Raw genomic sequence first — 21,526 nt, 5'->3', positions numbered from 1 at the left:
AAGCTTCTCCATACATCTCTATTTCTTAGAGATCAGCAAGAATTGTCAAATGAAATACAGGAAAGGAAATTCTGGTCCCACCAGACCAGGGAGAGGAAGCCGGGGGAGCGGGGGGTGGCACAAGTTCTGAATTCTTTTCACCCCCTCCTTTAAATCTGATGAAGGTAGCAGTGATTCTCCAATCCCATCAGTACCACAGGGGACAACACCTACCGTACAGAGATGACGTGAGGCTTCACTCATTAACATTTGCAAAGGGCTTTGAGATCCTGGGCTGGAGGGCTCAAGAGAAGCGCAAAGTACTTAGTGCAATAAAGACAAGGGGAAAAGTTCAGCAGCTGGTTGGCACCAAAGGCAAATAAAGAGAGAGAGAGTTCATTAGCAGAAGTATTTAACAGCAGACAAGCAGTTACCTGCGGGCTCACGGGGAAGAACTGCAGCATGGAACAGAGACAGCAAAGAAACACATGGTTTAGACACCCAGAAGCACTGGCCACAAACAGCAAGGGGAAAGCAACAGCAAAAAGAGGAAGCAGCCTGAGCTCAGGAAAGCAGAGGAGTTTATACAAGACAGAAGAGATAAGCATGTTGACCGGTGAGCCAAACATGTCCCCAGATGATCTCCAAAGCTGCCTGGGACCACAGCTCTGAATAAACCATGCTCCAGCTTGAGCTGAGAGGTGTCTACATATCCTCCATTGCCACAGCTTACTTTAGTCCTTGCTCAGGTCCAGATGGAGCATGGCTTCCATGGGGTGATCCTTCCATATCAAAATATGGAGACACTGTCAATTTTATTCTTGCCAATGCTGCTGTTGATAAGGCAAAGCAGGGGTGCCCAGAACCAAAATGGAAGTTCCTCTTCCAATGAATATCCAACCACTGAAAATGCCTCCTCCTATCTGCAGTGTGTATTTGGTTTTGCAAACAAACCTCACACCATTTCCAACAGTTTGCCCTCCCCAGAAGCCAAGCCTTTTCCAACTGGCTGGGAGAAAGAAGACAAACAAGCTCCTTCAGAGGCAGCTCCCTAGACTCTTTACTCCTCATTGCCTAGACTTGCTCTGATCCTGTGAAACCATCTGCTACTTACGAAGACTAAAAGCTCTGTTATCTGCGACTGCCCTGGAATCTAGGCTGTGACCTTCGGTATTTGGAGCTGTAGTCTTCTTGGTTTGTCCCCCAGCTGTGCTAGCTGAATGCTGTACAAATGGATCCCCGGGAGAACACTGATGGCTGGAAGGACTACACTTTTCAACTGGCCCTTTCACCATCCATATCAATCCAGGCATTTTATGGCAAACTTGCCTAGCTTGGCAAGGACTGGTTCTGTTCCACAAATACACTAGATGGCCCTACTGTAATAACCCTTACCTGTGTTACCCTTACAGATATCTGAAAAAGCCTCAGGTCAATAGTCTCTACTAGAACCAGTGATTCATAACACCATCACAAATGAGGGCAGGCAAGGGCGGAATATGTCTCTGTCTCCTACATACACACAACAGCTGAATGCCTTGTCAAATAACCTGCTGTATTTTGTATATGGAGGGAACAGAGTAAAGATACTCACTGAAACATGGGTCTGAAAAGACATGGGGCTCCAAACCCCTGGCATCTGTGCCATCGCCCTACTCTCAAAACAGGTGATAACTAGCAGCTCGCTCGCTCTCTCTCTGGTTTGAGCCTTTTGGTTTAATTTGCACTTACCTGCTGGTAGTAGATATAAGCCAGGATTCCAGCAATGATCTCCAGCAAGAAAATGCACAGCAGCAATATGAAGTACTGCAAAACAAGGGTGAAATGTCACCTGTCAGAGCAGGACACTGGGAGGGAACAAGGGAGGTCCTAGAAGCTCCCTTCAGAGTTATAAGGCAAAAAAGGGGCAACATGTGTCATTATTATTTCTTTATTGCAGTTGTTCTCAAAGGATTCCCTGGGGATTGGGATCATATCAGATTAAGCTCTGACAAAATGTTACAAACTCCACTCAAGATAAGCAGCATCAAGGAGGTTTATACAATATGTTTGAAAGCAGAGGAGGAAGGAAAAATGAGGGCAACAGTAATGAAATCTCAGAGTGTGGCCAGTGCATAACTTTATTATTTTTTTTATTTTATTTTATTTTTAAATTCTGCCTCACCAGGTTCCCAAGCTTTTTATAAACCCTTTGGCTAAAGGAAATCTCCACTTCCTAGCAGGCTGCCTCTTTGCCTGGAAGACACAGGTAACAGGCACCCTTTGGCACTAGTAAAATACTGCTGACATGCACGCCCACTCCTTTCTATTGGATCAGATTTCTCCTGTCACCGGTGCTAGAGTTCAGCAGCTGCACGGGAGGGACAGTTGGGTTTTATCGGCAGGCCGGGCTTTAATCTGAGCATACAATTTCAAACATTCACTCCCAGACCCATACTCTCCCCCAAGCAGCTCTCAGCTGAACACTGCGAAGGATCTGCACATGCTTGTACAAGGTACCCATTCATACCACAGGAATGAGTCACCCGATGGAGAGCTGGATAAGGAAAGGCTGGGCTCCACGCTAACAGGAGGCTGAAAGGGGCATGACAGGAAAGCAACCCACCCAATCAAAGGGGTCCTTTCTTTTGTCGGAGCCCAGTTATGCAACACTTCTCTGACATCATCTTGCCAAGAGGGGAAAAAACAACCAATGAACTGGAAAGTTTCTCTTTCCTTCATCTATTTTCTCCACATGGGATATTTTTAGTGCTCATGTCAAAAGCATTGAGGTGGAGCTGGCATGTGCCACAGCATCTCAGCTCATTAGAGCACTCCGAAGAGCTGTGGCAGGAAATCCTAGAGAAGGCTATGGATGACAAGGCCTCTGAAAAACACAAGTCAGTACATCTACTGCCCGTGCGATCAGCTTGTCTATGCTAATGCATCTGGTTGTTATTGCTATTCCACCTTCACCCTGGTACGCTGTCTGCTTGTTTCTTTCATGCATCTGTTACGTCTCGTCTACTTTGAAAAAGGAGTGATGCCTCTCTTTTTACGTGGTGTGTGTACAGTACCTTGCACAATGGGAACCTGGGCCTAATCATAACCTCGCAGTGCTGTTGTAACATAAATAAGGCTAAACTACTTTCTTGAGCTCTCTTTTCCCAGGTAAGTATCCAAGGACTGTCTGGGGCTGGAAAAAACAGACCTGGTCTTTATACTCAGCTCTACTGGCCAAGAGATATCTTCTAGGGCAGTGTTTCTCAACCAGTGGGTCATGACCCAAAAGCGGGTCGCAAGAATATATGAAAGGGTTGCAAACAAACTTTAAAAACAGATTCTCCTTTAAAGGAGAAAAGTGGTGGCTTTTCCCTTGCAGGCTGGCAGAGTCCAGCCTGTGAAGGGCTGCTTGAATATCCTGTCCCCCCTCCACACCCCTCCCCCCACAAACACTGGGGGCTGGAGCATGGGTGCAGGGGGCAGTGGGTTGGGAGTGAGGGGCACTGCTTTAGGACCTGCCATGGATGTTTACAAATGGGTCCAGATACAAAAAAAAAGGCTGTGAACCACTGTCCTAGGGATTCCTGGTTTTATGGGTTGCTCTGCATTTGTCTCAGGGCCGCTGTAAGACCTACAGCTGCTTTATGGGCTTGTAAAAAATCTACGCACATCAGTGGCAAAATACAGATCAAGTCCCTGAGTCTCGGGTAGATGTCTCTTGCTGTAAACCTTTTCAGCAATGTAAACGGTGACAAAAAGATGACTTATCCAGAGTTTCCCTGGAACAAGGAGGGATTGCCGGCAGGCAACACTACATCACTTCCTCCTTTCGTAGCCTGTAGCACGGGGGCATGTTACAGGGCAAAGGTCTGACCAGAGTTACCCCTGTGGTCGACTATTCTTGATGATTAGACAATTCTCTCAATCAGATGTGCTAAGACTGCTGCTTTTGAACTTATAGTTTAAATAGGCCTTTGGGCTGCTCTGGCTTCTGCTAGGGACCAAACTAGTCTAAAATCTGAGCGGGGAGGGAGGGAGAGGGGAGTGGGGAGCAGACAAAACTCTGAATCAAGGTGAATAACAATCCAGGCCTAGTGACATGATGGGCCTAATCCTGATTGTAGAAGCACAGCTGGACTCACACAAGGTTATGAAATTGCAAGAGCTTGTGGCCTCGCCAAGTAATTTGGGCTGGAAAGGAGGCATGTGAGAAGGGAAAATATAGCTGGCACAGAAATATCATGGTAATAGGTAACAGGAAATGAAAGAGTGGACAGCCTGAAGCTAGTTCTCAAACTTTTTAGACACAAGCACCCTTCCTTACTTCCCATGAGACGACACTCAACGCACTGCTCCAGAAGTGCCATCTCTTAGCCTTTGCCTGTTTTTTTTTTTTACTTAAAAAAAACCCCACAACAGAACAATCCTTCTGTTGCCAAGAACTCAGAAAGACCACAACAGGTCAAAATGACCTTGGCAGTCTGGATTCCTATTTGAAATCTCTGGGTCTATCTTGTGAATCATGTGTGTAGGTGTTTGCACACTTAACAGTGCTAACATCATGCAGCACTCCACAGCCCCTGTAAAAGAATTGCATGGCACCCTAGGGTGCTGTGGCACCTTGGTTGAGAATTACCACCTGAAGCTATTGCTAAAGCTCAAAGGCATATAAAAATATAATTTTTCTGAGGAATCAAACCCAAACACATGCACATATATCCTGATCTGAAATGTCAAAAGTCTCAGGACATTCTATGCCAATCTCCCCATTATGGCGTGTCCCTCTCTCTGATACAGAGAGAAACTGGGACAGCCTGGCACAGACACAATGGCATTTGTTATGAGACTGTCAGGATTACTGGCTGAGCTAAAAGCTGGCAAGGGCTCCCAAGCAGACCAGTTCAGCCCTGCTAAGCACAAATGTATTTCTTGTGTGGATTACTTAATACCAACTAAACCAGAGTCCAAACTAAGAGAGACAATAGATCTGTCACAGCCAGCCACTCTGAGCAGGAAAAGAAAAGAGAGAATGACCTTTTGTTCTCATGAGACAATTATTAGTTTTCTGTGGCAGAATGTAACAAAGAAAACCCACCCGATTTCTGCATGTAACTTCTGATGGAGAAAAAGACACAAAGGGAGAGCTCTTTAGCATAGTGAGTAATTGTGCTTAGTGCCAAAATGAACTGCTAGGACCCAGAACCAAATACTGCCCACTACAGAGCCAAGTGCAAGGGCCAGCACCAAGTGCATCTGAACTAAGAAAGGGCTCAGCATGCTCTGTGGCAGCAATTTTCTCTGCTTCCTCATTTTCGTCCTCGCTCCCACTCTACTTCCCATGAGGTCTCTCAGGTTACCAAGCGAGTATGAGTAGTCAGTCTGCATTGCTCACTGCCCGTTTCTCCCCCTCCAGCTCTCCACTTCACAAGGACAAAGGCACGGAGAGGGGACAATCGGACCAGCAGCAGTTTGCAAAGCTGAAGGACTGTCTGAGACACAGCTGAAGAGTCCCTCTTTGTTACTCTGAAAGCAAAAGGCCATTAATTGTTATTTCACTCACTGCACTTGCCACTGCAGCTGGGATACTTAAAGAAATGCTGCCACGCTCCAAACGTATTTGAGGAGGGAGAGAGAATTAGATTTCTAGCGCTGGTTACCAAATAAAAAAACTGCAAAACACTTAAAAGTGTTTCAGTTTGACATATTGAAGGGAAGGGAGAGTTTTTGTTGTTGTTATTGTTGGGGGGTTTTTGTGAATTAAAAAAAAATTGAGAGGAGAAAAATAAAAAGTGCCAGTGGAAAATTGTTTTGATGGTTGACGAACCAAAAACAAATTGTTTTCATTTTGATTTGGAGAGAGTGGGATCAGATTCCTCTCTTTTCCAGTGGGTGAGGGGTAAATTAAAAAACAAGAGAGAGAATGTTTGTTTTTAACAATTTGATAAAAAAAAATTGGAAAGCTTCAGGGGAAAAATAAAATCCCATTTTTTGACCATCCCAGGGATTCCTCCTTTGTTCCAAAAATATTTAGAAGGCCCATGAAAATACAGGTTTCCCTCGCTTTATGCAGGTTCTGTATGTGCAAATTTGCTCTTATGCGATGACCTTTTTTATACCAAAAATTTGTTACACACGAAGTAAATTCACTCTTATGCAATCGGTGTGGTGGAAGCCCGCAGTCAGCTGCTCTGTGGGAGTGACATGCACCAAAATATAGTCTCCCGTGTGGATCTGTGTGCCTTGCTAGTTGTCTGCAACACGTGTTTCTGTAGTTGTCATCCCCATTATGGTAACATTCACCACCACCCTGTGCCTGTGTGTACTGTCTGCTGTTGGTGAGTACCAAAATTGTCTTGTAAAAGTAGTAGAAATGGGCCTGAGGGTCAGTATCCTCATGGTCTTGGAACGTATCCCTATTTGTTACATTGTGTTTCCTTTGTGTAAATTCGAGTTATGCATCATTTTCCAGGAATGCATGTACAGCATAAAGCAAGGGAAACCTGTATTATAATAGGATATGACAACAACAATCATGCTACAATAAACATGTTCTTTGCATATGACAGAATAAAAGGAAAGACAGTTCTCTGAATGTGGCAACCCACCTTAGAGAGGGAAGGCAATAGTGCCGGTGGTGTCGGGAACAGCTGGAATACTTCTTCACAAGGACCCCAAAGGCAATTTAAACACAAGCAAGAGGCTCTGCACCCAGCATTGTCCAAGAGAAAGGAGAAAACCTACCACTCTCAGCAAGTTTCGCCGCTCTTTGAAGGTGGCACAGCAACCAAGGATACCAGTAACCATGACAACAACTCCAGCCACTACCAGGATGTAGGCGGTGGCCATGTACGTGTTGGAGGACAGCAGGCTGATGTAGTCACTCTTTTCTGCCAGGGTCCAGATTCCCACTGCCATCACGGCACCGCCTGCCAGCTTCACAAAAAGGAGGCAAGCAGGTGAGATGCATCTGAGGTAGGAGCTTCCTCCTTCTCAAGAACATGCAATAGACCTCACCTCGCGGAGATTCACTAAGGGCTTATTTAAGTCAACATAAAGGCTCCTGGCACAGTTCAAGCAGCGTTGGACCAGGTCCTTAAATGAGCAGACTCTTTCTCTCTTCCCCAGGTCCTGGGTAGGGAAGCCAGCAGAGTCTGAGCTTAATGTTCAAACTGGAAAAGGATGTCACTATCTGGGGGATCTGTCTGCCACATATGCATTGTGTTACGCCTTTCCAAACTTAACCTGGCTTTTGCATAGGGACTCAAAAAACCATCCAGCTAAGCAGGGTATGAAGCAGCAGAGCTTTGCACCCCTGCTGGCTGATCAAGGAGCAATCCCGACTACTTCTAAATGGCCACGGTACCTAGTTCCTTCCCTCCTGGACCAGGCAACAGTGGAAAAATGAAAGATCATCAGAAGTGGGAATTCAGACTGGACATGAGCACAGAAATATGACAATACAGGAATTAACTTCAGCCACTTCATTCCTTTGTATGGACGCTCAAATTGTTTGTTTCAGACAACAAACATTTATAGATTACCTCTAGGTCAATGTCCTGGCCATCAATTAACTCAAGAAGGAAAACTTTAGTTTAGAAACAGTCACAAGGAGTACCCCCATGGGTAGCCTAGCCATCTTCATTCTACTATCAGCATTTGAGATGCCCTCCTATTGGTGTGACAGAGCTCCTTGGCCACAGGTGCTCCTGGAGAAAATGTATAGTCTTCTAGAGAAGAAGAATAGTCGCTTGCTCAACTGGGTAAGCAGTAGCTTTGCAGGCCACTGCATTGTCCATACCCAATAGTTTCAGGGCCTACTGCTGGCCAGATAGGTTACAATCTTTCCCCTAACTTCACCATGATGCATCTAGTCAGATCGTATGGTGAAACCCTGGCCTCACTGAAGTCAGCAAGTGTTTTGCTAGTGATGTTGCTGGAGCTAGGAATTCCCACGTGCTATATATCTTGCTACCACCACTGAAACAATGGAGGCACCCAGTAAAGTATGAGGCACTCAAGTGGATAGATAGAGTGAACAGGCATCTTACCCAGAAGAAGAAGTTGAAGATGAAGAGCAAATACTTGAGACAGATGGTCCCACATGTCTCCTTCTTCTCAGTGTACTCACGCATCTTCCTGGTTTAGCAGGTCCCTGAAATAGCAACAAAAGGTATTTTGAAAGACTGGTAGTTTTCCCCTGCTTCCCCCTCATGCAGTATCAACATCTGCCTGAATACACCCATAGCTCCTAAAAGCCTCTGCAAAGGTACTCAGAAGAACTTTTACAATCTTTTCTCCAATGCCTGATGAAGGGTGTTTGTGCCAGCAAGCTTGCAATTAAAGCCTTTTTTTTTTTTTGTTTTTGCAAAAATCTTGTTGGTCTACCACAAGTCTTGATTGCTTTCTGCAAAGGTACAGCACTGACCTGCCCCACTGTAGTGAATCATCAGACTACAAATGGCCTCAAAATAGAGCTTCTTGTGCCTCTAGCACTTCTGACAGGATGAGAAACAGATAGTGTAGCCATGTGACCTTACCAAGTTAGCTTTTTCCATTATCTTCTCTTTCTTCCTATCACTACTTCTTGTGACATATCTTTAGATTGGTGGTTCTTAATCTTTTTTAGACTCCAGGAACCCCTTAACAGATTTGAGGGGCCCCTCAGAAAATGCTAGCCCTTAGTTTTCATTCTTTTTTTTTTTACTACAGAAAAATAACAGAGCAATTCTTTTGGAAAGAACTAAGAAAAATCACAATAGATCAGAATGTTTAACACTATGGATTCCTATTTGAAATCTCTGGGTTTGTCTTATGAATCATGTTTGTACACCTAACAGTGCTAGCATTGCATGGCACCCTTGGAAGGATCTCATGGCACCCTGGTTAAGGATCACTGCTTTAGATTACACACTTTCTGGGGGACAAAACACATTTACCCCTATGGGAAAAAATGGACACAGCCTCCAACCACCCACCCCCACCCCAATTTTTTCCTATTTAAACTAAGGAAATTAAATCCTACTCCTGTTCCAAGCTGCATCTTAGATTTATATTAATCTGGACCAACTTCACTGGAATGTCAGGGAATGGAGAGACATTTCATAGACATGAAGAGGCATGTCTGATGTACCCAGGAGGATTAAAATAATCTCATCCTAGCCAGCATCTAGAGGACTTGGCCCTTCCCTAAAATCCACCACCTCCAGCAGAAACTACTGTGCCAACAAAACCAAACCATATCTGCCTGTGTCCTAGTCTTCCTCTGTTTGTGTTAAGCCTTCTCATAGGAATGGATAGATCAGATCAGGTAAATCCTTTATCTTGTCCAGTTGCATTTATGGAATAACTTATCCACAGGGAAAATCCCTCCTGACCGTCATAATTTAACATAGGTTGCTTTAAGCAGATGGGTTCATAAACTTTCCAAAACTCTAGGGTATTTTTTAACCCTTAATATTTTTAACCCTTAATATTACAACTCTGAATAACTGTGTTACTCATTCAAAGACCCAGTTCTTTTCTAAATCCCTGAAAAATGATATCTTAGATCAATGAATCACAATAGCTAATTGTAGGTTCTCTTTCCAACTCTGTGCACCAACCTAGTTCTCTATAGGTCATCTAGGCCCTTTCCCCGAGCCAGCTCTGGTTCTTAGGAGTCGATCATAACCAATGCTAGGAGAGAGAGGTACATGCAAACTGGTTTCACGTTATCTACTAGCTATAAAATGCCATTAAAGACACACGTGAACTTGGAAGCATTTGCAAGTCAATAGTGGTCAAAGCTCCTGCATGGCATTGGAGATTTGGTATGCTCTTCACTGGGGACTCTGGGAGGTGAATCTGCCGCAGATTGTTGTTTAAAACAACTAAAAATGCACACCATTAAGTTAACCAATGATATATGTTCAGGTACTTATTTTTATTTGCATGTTTAAAAGGGTAAAGGCATTTTCAGTGTTATGCTAAGTTAGGAACCAGAGTCTTGTGATGTTTAAGCACTTTCTTTGTGAGCTCAGGTAAATTCTGTACGGCTTTTAAGTTTGCAAAATATTTTAAAACTCATTTAGTAATGGTTTTCTTCTCTGTACCGACTACTGAAGATTGATGTGCACTATTATGTTTCCATTTTTAAGATTGCCAGACAGCTACCAGTTATAATGGTGTGTGTGCCTCATACTGATATTCTGGTACTTAAGTAGATTTGGGTAAGATGAAGTCCATAGAGCTCTATGTTGAAAAAAAGGGGCTAGAAATAAAAGAGATTGTAAAACAGTTGAGCTGAGCTGGCTCCATTTTAACTGCTGCAGTGTTGCTACAGATCCAGGATTGGTAACACATACTCTATATCACCGATTGGTTATGGTCTTTTATAGTTCTAATCAATAAACCAATTGGGCTGTATCAGATTGGTTTTCCAGGCTTTTATTCACATAAGAAACAACTCACGGCCAACAAGGTGCGAGTCAGCCTAACTCCCCTGGGATCAACTGATGCCAACGGAGGTTCTTGCTCCATCACAAGATTCTGATCACTATCAGTTGCCCCAAATATCACCTGGAGCATTGGTATCAGCATCCCTCCTTACTTTCCCTACCAGCTTAAGGGTCCTTCCTTCATCCCCTCACAGCAAGCAAAAAGAGGTGCTGGCAGCTCACTTTCTCTCTGTCTGGTGCAGAACATATTGCACTCTGCTCAGACCAGCAAGATTTCTCCCGAACAAAGGAACAGGGAGATGGGCAACTGAAAAGTTTCCTATGGAACCCAAGTTTGGGCTTCCCCACACCCTGGAAATTTAAACCGGTGTAACCACAAGCAAGTTGAAGTCTCTTTTGAAGACACACCATGCAAGGCTTGCCACAGACTTGGACTGAGAGTGGTTGGACCAAAAAAAAAAATCCCTCAGTAGAAACAGGGCCTTAAATTAGGTCCTAGCAGTTACATATAAGAAGTATGTGCCTGCACTGGGATCTTACTGTGTCAGACAGTAGCAGTCAACTAATGCCCGGCGTAAAGGCAGCATAGCTGCATTTGCACAGAGTTAAACGTAGGCTCATTAGCACTGTAGCTATAGAACTATTTTACTTACAGTCACCTAAGAGGCAATGTAAAAGCTAGAGGTGCACCGGTATATCAGTTGCCTATCGGATTAGCACCAAAAAAAGGGAAATTATATTACTGGCTATCAGCTTTTTTTTGGCCGTTGTAGTTGATAATGCTTATTGATAATTATGCCTTCTGGCCAGAGCCCTGGACACCTGGGTTCCCTCCCCCTGTGGCGCTGGGGCCCCCAGATGCCTGGGCTCCCTCGGGAAATGGCAGGTTTTCCCTTGCAGGCAGGCAACATTCTAGCCTGCAAGAGGTCCTGCTTGGGGTTGCCAGGAGCAGGACACGGGGCCCACGTGTATGTGTGCAGCTGCATGTATGCGCATGGCCAGGTATACAGCTGGGCAGCATGAAGAGCAACTCCGTGCAGGTAAGTCTGTGGAACGGGAAAGGGCATGGGGGAAGGAAGCGGGGGGGGGGGCAGATGGAGGCCCCAATGGTGAGGGAGGGAGTGGGGCAGGGTCTGGGGCGCTTCCCAGCCAGGGTGGTGCATGGGACCCAGGGCCATGGCAAGGAGTAGTACAGAGCCATGGGCGCCTTGTCCGGGGGGGGGGGGCAGCTCCCCAACAGCTGCATGCACCCTCAAAAGGAGGCATTGCAGGGGGCATATGCCCCCACAGATTTGTGTGCAGGGTAGATGCAGACTGCTTGTTGTGGACTCAGGGCTTTCTGCTCTGCTGTCTTTCCCTCGGGAGCCCTGCACCAGCCGTGCGCCCCCTGCCCACCTATCAGCAGTGGGGGTGGGGAGTTGCGCTCCCCCACTACCAGGTGGGCAGGGGGCGCATGGCCAGCACAGAGCTTCTAGGGAAAAGACAACAGGATGGAGATTCACAAGCCCACAGTGGACAACCCACATCTGCTCCCACTCAGCACTGCTCCACTTAAAAGCATCCCTGGGCTTAAAAAATGGTGGTAGCAGCACTTGAACTAAAGCTCATTCAACAAGCTTTAGTTTAAGTACCCCCACTTCCAATTTTAAGCACTGGGATGCTGATACATGTGACGCCAGAGGCTGCTAGAGTCCACCAGGAAAAAAAGATTTATTTAGGTCACTAGTTTAAAATACCTTGCATTATTACTAAATATTGGCTAATCACATTGGCATTGGCTGATATGGTTGGTTAATAATTGGCTACTGGTATCAGCCAAGAAATCTTTATCAGTGCACCCCTAGTAAAAGCCTTCCCGCTCCACACCTTCACGCTCAGGCTGGTACGCTATGCTATACTTAGGGCTACTACTAAAATCACCATGAAACTGGTCACCCCCTAACCCAGGTGGACCCAGCAGGGCTACCTGACCCCTGCACTGGCTGCCATTCAAGGTATTGGCTGCAGTCACCATATCTGTCAGTTAGTACATGGGACACTCAATCAATGTCCTGACTGTCTCTGCATCCCTCGACTGCCCCTGCAGTCTGGCTCTCTACTGGAGGCGGGTGAGGAATGGCAGTCACCCCCTCAGATATGTAACTGCATTTTATTTACAGGGAGACAATCCCCTTTGGTTCTCTCCAGCCTACCCACACCCAAATTGAGCCAGTGCTTTAAGAAACCAGTACATCAAACCCACAGGAATGCAGGGGTGGGAATGTGCTCTATCCTAGAGCTGATCCATCCAAGCCTGTGTTTCTGCCCGGTTTCACAGGAAGACGTTTTCCTTCAGATTAGGATCCGACAGCACCACACAGAATCATTTCACTTGGGAAAGGAATAGCTCCAAGATGACAATATCTATCAAGGCAACTAACCGGGAGGCTCCTGGCTTTCATACAACTCTGCTGATGCTCCGAATAAGATTAATTACTACACTGTTGAGCAAAAGCACGGGGGAGTGGATGCTGGTGGCGCCATATGTTCTGAACAGGTTTATAATGTGCAGAGAGGTTCCCTGTTAATTTAATGCTCAGAGAAAGGAAGTCACAGCCCCTGCATCTTTGTTCTTGCATAAAAGCATAGCAACAGGACAAACTCCTATGCACTGCCCTACCCACATGCCCCAGCCCAGACCTGCAAGGGTAACACCTAGGGAATGGAAACTAATACCAATAGCGCTGATCTGCTCTGTAGACAAGGCACAGGGCAAGTGCCCTTTCCCCACTCTGAGCTTTGGGAGTAAAAGATTCCCAACAGATAGAGCAAGATGCTCCCAACCAATGCACGCAATGTAAGGCTACACACGGGAATATATATCAATGCTAAAACAATCAGGGAAAGTGAAGCAGGCCTTTCCCCTCCCATCCCAAGAGTCACTTGGCTATCTCAGGACTTGACATTACTGGGAGAGATCAGCCCAAGTAGGAAAGCGGGGAAAACACAGGGTAGCGCATAAGGTGCTGAAAGGGAATTAGAAGAGGGTATTCTCTCCTCGCCTCTGACATGACCATTCCTTTCCATAAGACCTTGGAAAAGATATGCTTAATTATTCCATTTCCTCTTCCATTCTTTGTCTTATCTGTTTAGACTATAACCCCCTTGGGACAAGGTAGGTCTCTCAGCATGTGTTTGTACAGGCCTGCAAACAATGGAGCACCATTCTTGGTGGGAGCCTCCCAATGTTATTCTAATACTAGTGATGAGAAACAAGCAAAAGCCTCCCGTTCTCTATTCATAGGATACTGCCATGGGCCAGATCTTCAGCTGATATAAAGCATTATATTTCCACTGGCCAATTCATGCCCATACATTTTGAACAATGCATCCGTTCCTCATACGGTCAGTAGGATCAGATATATATTTAACCCAGTATAGCTGGATGATGGTGCTTTCCCTTCCCCCACCCCCAGGGTTTTAATGACATCTTCACTGAAGACCAGGGAAAGTTACAGCATTAGAAAAAGCCACCCAGCAACAGCATTTCAATAGCTCCACCCTGGTGCAGAACTCCAGTTGGTATAAAGCAGCTTAGCTCCATATTGATTTACACCTCTTAACCGAGACCTGGGAGATGCCAGACTCGGCAGAATCTCACTGAGGAAGGGATGGGGGATGGAATAGACATCCTAACGTCCAAATGACCCTTGGGGAAAGGTGATATCTGGCACATCCTCTGCACCAAAACCCTCTGCCACTGCGTGAGGCCTAAAATAAGTTTTCCTCTGTTCTTACACAGAAGCCCCTGTAGAAGCCCACCTACGAGCTTTCTACACAACCCTGCAGAAGGAAGCTTTGCTTCTTGGAGGAGGGGAGCTATAACAGCACACAAAAGGCTTCTGCTCTGTTTCCAGAGAGCTGGCAGGGAACAGCTGCAGGTTTATGAAGTCCAATGATTCATGGGCTACCGCCTTTGCATGAATTACAGAGCAATCACTGCTGTTTCCTGTTTGATCTATCCCTCCTAGCTGGGAACAACGTTTATGGGACAGGCTGCCCCTGTGTGCTTAATGACTAACAGAGAAAACTATTCAGGGAAGTACATCCTTCTCTCTAGATCCATGTAGCGAATGTTTTCCCCTTACATCAGACAGGGTGGGTTTACCCCCTGCAAGAGGCCATTCAGACTGCCCTGTAGGAAGCAATGCAGGTCTTCAGATGGGAGAGAATGACAAAGGAATGATGCATTTTAATGAATATCAAGCTCATGCAGGATGTAAAGTGAAGATCCTGAGTGGTGCTAGGCACCCATATCTTTCTTCTATATCTTTGGGGTGTAGGCAGCATACTTCTTCAAACGGGACTGCTACAGATGACTCCAGATGTTCAGGCCCATACACTCCAAAGGATCCAGGCACCTCACTCCCACTGCTTGGCACCTGATTACCTTGAAAAATGAGCCTCAGGGGGGGTGCTCCTCCAATCTTCCTTGAAGGAAAAAGGAGTCCTTCTACTGACTGTTGCTCTTTGAATCGGAACTGTTTTTTAAACCCTTCCTGAAATTGGAGAAGAAGATTTAAGAACAGCAGCACTAAACTCACACAATTATATTTGATTTCAGGCACCAAGGGGGGAAAACAGAACTATAACAACTGCCTATTAAAAGAAATGTTTACAGCAGGTTCCCCTATCACACAGAGAATTATGAATGAACTAGCAAATGGCCGGAAAATAGCTAGCTATGCTGTGTGGGTGCATTTACAGGGACATAAATATATTAACTAGAGATGAGCTTCCTAATAGAAAACGTTTTGCTTCATTGATTGAAAAAATGGCTGGTGGCAGAGGCCCCTCTGGCTAAAAGCACTGCTACACTACAGATTACTTAGTCCAACAGTTTTCCCAATGAACAGCAATAAAAATCCATTCTACATCTAAAGGGGAAGAGGGGGTGATGGCGCTTATTCACACAACAAAGGCAGGTCTTGAGATAAGGAATTATTGCATTACAATAGGTGTACTAGTGGCTCTCTACCTTTTAGACTTCAAGTCACTCCTTGTTAGACTCAAGGCACCCCTCAGAAAATGCCAGCTCTTAGCCTTCACTTGTTTCTTGACTACCGAAAAATAAAGCAATTCTTTTGTCACAGATAACTCAGCAAGACCACAACAGGTCAGAGTGTTTTGGATAACATGGATCCTTGTTTGAAATCTCTGGGTTTATCTTGTGAATCATGTGCAAGGGGCCTGCACACCTAACAATACTAATATTGAGCAGCACTACTAAAAAGATCTTGTGACAGACACCTCTGGGTGCCAGAGTGCCCTGGTTAAGAGGCAGTTCTTTTAGGTGATGTACCTGCACATAGTCAGAGGCAGCCCTTGCCATAAAGAGCTTGCAGGCTTAAGTAGACATGGCTGAAAAAAGCAGCAGCAGCATCTTTGTTTCACAGACAGGAATTGAGGCACGGACAGGTTAAATGACCATTCAAGGTCCCAGAGCTGCATGCTGCTTGTGTAAAGATGGTTTGAGGGTTGAACCACAAAACAGGAATTGAAAAGACCCTTGTCCAATTCCCTGCCACTGATTCCCTTGAAAACCTAGAGCAAGTCACTTGATCTACTCAGTTTCCTATGTGTACAACACATGCACCACCCTACCTCCCTCAAGGTCTTGTACATATTAGGCTAGATCTACACTAGAAACTTTTTCCAGTACATAGTAAGGTCAGTTAAAGATTATCAGGCTTTTTTTGTGACATTTCTTTACTGGCCAAAGCCTTAGCAAAGGCACAATTAAACCAGGATAAAGGTGCCTCTGAAAGTAACAGCTTATTTTGGTCAAACTGTTGTAAGTTATATCAGCAAAAACACTTTTTGGCCTGGTATAAGTTGCATCCACATTAGGAAGGGTTGCTGGTAGACCTATCTAGGTTAGATCTGTCCCCATTACATTACACACTGGGAAGGCAGGAACCAACACATATTTGGAGTGTTTCAAATCCCAGAGTCCTTCAAAATCCTCATTCCCAACAAGCACTTCAAACTGGCTGTGAAGCCATGCAATGCCTGTGCTGTCTAGCCAAGGGGCTGGAAAGTGGGAATCGCTGCATGTCTCTTGGTCAGCCAAGGACACAGGCGAGGAGGGGATTGGGGAGCGGAGCACTGTGGAACGCTGGAGGATTGCTGGAAAGTACAGATGTTTCAGGAAATGCTTTAAAATGAAACACCTCAAAGATGTTCCCCCTTTCTTGAGGCTGCCCTCAGCAACAATCAAGATGACCACTGAAGAAATGTCTAAAATATATAGGGAAAGAAAGCCCCGTGTTGAGGTCCTCCTATAGTTATGTGACTATCTCAACCAACAGAGAGCTCCAGCGAGAAGAGCAACTTTGGATCCTGGCTTAACTCTGCTTCACAGAGGAGAATACACGTTTAAGTTGTATCACTGTTGGACAGTCCCTGGAGCAACCTGTGGGATTAAAATGATCATTCAGGGACAGATGACATGGCAATGAGTGGGAGAGCAGGAGCTGAGCTCTGCTGAGAACTCCCCTCACCACACAAATGCAGGTTGCTTCAGAATCCCTTACCCTGGGTGGCAGCACCTACAGTTTAGTTCTCAAGCCCTTGTTGAGGGATCTTACCTTACCCAGTCGGATTTTGTCTGCCAATCCAAATACAAGCACAAACATGCATACCCAGGCTACAAAAACATATGCACGTGCATTCAGAGGGCTTGTACATGCTCATCAAGTCATACTCTTTGTCAGGCACTTGCCTCTACTTGCCCAGTCACAGACTTAATTAAACAGCAGAGAAAGCCAGTCCTAGAGATACTTGTGCAGAACCTGCCCTGAAGCTACATGGAATGGATAATGACATTTTCTCAGGAACAGCATCACAGTAATTAAATAGCTCCCAGACCATAAAAGGCAACATCAGGCAAAGCTTAAACATAGCAAATTGCAGTGAGGAGATTCATGTCCAGAGTATCAGTGATGATTCTCCATCTTCTCCCCAGCTCATAAAAGTTAGAAAATAGATTCTGTAGATCTTAAGAGTCCGTAGATCCTCCCCATCAGCCAAATGTTTGGCAGAGACATTAAATTGCAGGCCCATTGCAGACTTCACATCCCGTGTTTGCTACATACAAACTAAACAATTTGAAGATTAGACACTCTTGGGGTTTAATTTACCAGTAACTTGTTGCTTAGCCTTTGACAAATCACTTATGCCTCCAGGAATCTAAAACAATGAGGGGCAATAGCAGGTGCTTGGTACTGCTGAAAACCCAACTATAACCTCTTTGCATCTGCTCCCTATTTGTAAAATGGAAATATCACTAGCAGGCCCAGATCTGGGATATGTTTAGAAAAATGCATCATGCCACTTATCACCTCAGCACAGAGAGTATTAAAACTCTGGAAAGAAGCTTTAAACCACAAAAGCACTAGAACAGCTACAAAGATAGTTTATGACTATATAGCATTTAATATACTGCAAGCCCAGTGCTATTATCTGAAGTTGGTGACCAATGAAAAAATTAAATATGCCAGGCACTAACTTAACACTAATTAAATGTGGACCCCAAAATGAGACCTTTCAGATCTCTATGAGGATTTCTCTCTTCCTCACCTTGCTCTTGTCCTCCACTGGATCTGGAAAAGGAGACAACTGAAACAGGGCAAAGAGGGAGTCAAAGCACTCTGTCCAGAAATTACTTTTATCCCCTCTGTGAAAAACCCAATGCTACACATCTCCATTAAACCTTCCCTCTTTAACTAAGCACCTGGTTTCAAACCATACCCCGCTGTATGTAGTGTGTGTGAGGAGAGAAAGGTGGGGTGGGTGAGCCCCACACAGCAGCACTGGGAGATATGATGGCACAACTACCTTCTAATGCTGGCTCCTGCAGAAAGGGATAACAAGTTTATATTTGTAGGCCAGCAGCATCCTGTAAACCCAGTTCTGTTAGAAACAGTAGCATGCCACAGCTTCACAGTGCAGTTTAACGGCTGTAAAAGAGCCCAGTGAAGTGGAAGTGGTTTGCTGAGAAAGCCCATGCAAAATGCCCCCTTATCAGTGTGGGACCCCAGCTGGCATAATGGCTCCAGGGAGGCAGGGTACATAAGCATCTTTAAAGACTAACTACGAGGAGAGAGAGGGAGAAAGAGAGAAAGAGAGAAAGAGAGAGAGAGAGAGAGAGAGAGAGAGAGAAAGCGTGCACATGAGTGAACACACAAGCTTTCATGAACCCAAGTTTGTTTCATCAGATGCTGTGAAAGGACATGCAGAAAGCTCCAAGTCACCATGGCTTCCAGTCTCAGGGATGCAGTACAAGCCTGTGTTGGACCAGGGGTGCAAGGAAATAGACCAGATGGGATAGGAAAGGGTCGTGGCTGGAGGTCACCACAATGCAACTATTCTCTGCTTCCCAGAGCTCTGAAGGATCCCTGGGAAACGGAGGATCATCTAGAGCAGTTTAGAGGGTGCTCTGACATGAGGGCCTGGCCTAGGATCCCTGTTGCTCCAGAACATGCAATGCACAAAAGTGGCTTAAAGTCATCTTTTCCCAGGTCTCCAACTCTGTTTCAAATGGAGAGGCAAGGTAACCAAGAATCAGGGCCTATGTGCCCATGCCATGCTCTGGTCCATCCCCAACTACCAGTGAGCTCCTCAGCAGAGTAATAGGGGCACTGCTGATTCAGGCCAGGATCCACCCCAACTTCCTCTGCTTAAATTTTCATACCATACTCATCACCATGATATCTTCCCACAATGGCATCCTCCTGAGCTGCAAAATCCCTCACTCACCATCAGACTAAGCTGCCCAGCCTGGAAAGGTCTCATGAGCTAGGATTTGCTTGCTATGGGCTACCCACCCTAGGTGAGGGCCCTCCTTCCCACAGAGAGAGCTTGTAGTCCCTCCTTGGGAATGGATAACACACTACAGGTCAGATTCCATTCTCTGTTGGATACTACATGGTTTGGGGCTGTCATGACCCAAAGGGTATGATTTTGTGTGTGCTTTGGCACTGCAGAATTATTTCCCGCCACATGGAGCTTTCTTTGCACAGTGCAATTCTCAGTTGCATAGAGAAAACCCCAGTGCAAAGGAGTTCCCGCCACCCGTATGTAAATTTGTTTCCCACTATTGGCTGTTTCTTAATTATTCCCACGTGGTGGCTAGCGATTGGCTTGCTAGCCGTATAAGAGGCTTGAGCAGTTTCCACCCAAGTTGGAGGAGGAGGACTTCACATCCATCTCGTGAAGAACTCTAAGCGTGCTGTGGAGCCTAACAAACTCCGCGTGTGCCTTAAAGGAGGATACAGGGGCCTGATCAACCTCTAGCCTCTCCCCGTCGCCGCAGGATCCCTCGACGTACCCTACCCTGCGCGGTCATGGAGAGTCACCTTTCGGACTCTCATTTCGGACGGTCCACAGAGCCTAGCAAACTCCGTGAGTGGTATCCAGAGCTCTGTTCGTGTTCATTTAGCGGAGTTTAGCAAACTCCGCTTTGTGTGGGGTTTTTTGTAACTGCAACTCAAAAAAGTTTTCCTGCCTGCACCACGACCACCTACATAGCAAGTAAAATAATTTTTAATCAACCTCTACACGTCCGTGCCTAATTCTAGTTCGCCGTGCCGACCCTTTCCCCGGCCCACGTGCCAGGGCTGCTGGCCATAGCCCCTCGGCCCCGATAGGGGCATCATTTCTCTACAACCCTATTTCATTTCTGTAACATTTCTCCAGATTGAATCGTACAGGGTTTTCTATAAGGACTGCATCACAAGGAGAAGGAAACCATGAAGCATTCAAGAAATTTGCCTGGTCTCTTACGGCATAAGTTCCAGACCAGAGGCTGGCAGTCCCACAGCCCCAGAACCAAAAAGTGGCCTACATGCTTCCACCTTCCTCTTTGTTATGGGAGCATCACCTGAAGAGCCTTGCAGACAGCACTAAATACTGGAATGTGAAACCTCCATGGGCTCCACCTTTGCACTGGATGATGGCCAGCTACAATTCACTGGAGACAAAAGCAGGCACAGCCTGGAGACTTTCGGCAACTTGGCACCATGATCCAGATTCTGGTGAAGTTTGGGCACTCCTCATTGTGAATCACATATGAGAAAAGGTAGGAACTGTCTTACAGCCAACTCTTATGGCTGCTGTGGCAGTGCCTCAAAGCCCACCCCCTGTGAGCAGGCCGCAAGGCTACAGACAGCCCTCTCCTCATAATCAGTCTCCCTCTCTCCACAGCAATATCAGTATATCATCTCCATGGTGAGCATGCTGCTCTTTCCTTCAGGCCCCATCTTGTTCTCTTGGGAACTGGAATTCATTGTAAGCAGTTTCCACTGATCTCTAATAAAAAATACTGGTCTATCGCCTGCTGCTGAAGGGAGTGATGGACACAATGGCAGGCTGAGCTGACCAGTCCCCATGACCTTCACCTCCTCACCCTTTCCCTGACTTTCAAATCTCACTTCCAGCTGCAAAAGAGCAGGAGACAAGTCAGGCCAATTCTCAAAACATAAGGTGGGGAAGAAACACTGAGGATTCCTGCCTGCTGGAGAGGTTTCCTCCCTCCTGAAATCTCTGCTTCTGCCGTGGGAGCACAGGCAGTAGATAAAGACATGGCCAGGAGCACTGCTTTCTCCACTGAGAGGGACGTGTGGCCCGGTGGACTGAGCACAGGACTAGGAGTCCCTGCCTTCTATGCCCTGACCTGGATTTGCCGTGCGGCCTAGAGAACATTGCTTAACATGTATAGCTTCCTTTCCCCATCTGGGGGAATGCTTCCTAACCTGCCTTGCTGGGATTATTGTGTGCAAAGCATGCAGGGAAAATAGGGGTTAACATTATGAAAAGACCAAATCTCAAGTTTCTTACCCAGTTTTTACTCGGGCAGAATCCGAGCAGTTGCCTGAACAAGGCCCTTAGTATCCAGTCAACAGATTCTCATGCAACTCTAACATTTCTTATGGACATTGGCATTTCTTACCCTTTCCCCCACACATCACAAAGAAATGAATACCTTGGAATGAGCAGAGATCTTGTTAACGTCCTGGAAGCAGAGCAGCTACTGAACAGTTTCCCAAGAAGAGCAAGTGGAATCCCCAACATCTGAGATGCTTGCTGCT

General features: G+C 45.8%; 1 protein-coding gene across 2 annotated transcripts in view; it reads right to left on the bottom strand.

Moving 5' to 3' along the window:
* CD151 (CD151 molecule (Raph blood group)) overlaps window positions 1-21,526 on the bottom strand; it is a 53,321-nt gene that overhangs the window by 15,089 nt on the left and 16,706 nt on the right. Inside the window, exons 2-5 of one of the 2 annotated variants that reach the window (XM_014604243.3) lie at window positions 14,827-14,935; window positions 8,010-8,113; window positions 6,703-6,894; window positions 1,711-1,785 (exon numbers count right to left, since the gene is read on the bottom strand). In XM_014604243.3, the coding sequence (XP_014459729.1) occupies window positions 1,711-1,785; window positions 6,703-6,894; window positions 8,010-8,093 (351 nt within the window). In that variant the 5' untranslated portion in view covers window positions 8,094-8,113; window positions 14,827-14,935. The remainder of the gene's footprint in view (window positions 1-1,710; window positions 1,786-6,702; window positions 6,895-8,009; window positions 8,114-14,826; window positions 14,936-21,526) is intronic. The other variant, XM_006265155.4, reaches the window with a different exon arrangement.

The sequence above is a fragment of the Alligator mississippiensis genome, chromosome 2, assembly GCF_030867095.1.
Source record: "Alligator mississippiensis isolate rAllMis1 chromosome 2, rAllMis1, whole genome shotgun sequence".
NCBI lineage: Eukaryota > Metazoa > Chordata > Crocodylia > Alligatoridae > Alligator > Alligator mississippiensis.
The sequence above is the reverse complement of the archived record's forward strand: the minus strand, read 5'-3'. Positions and strand labels throughout refer to the sequence as shown.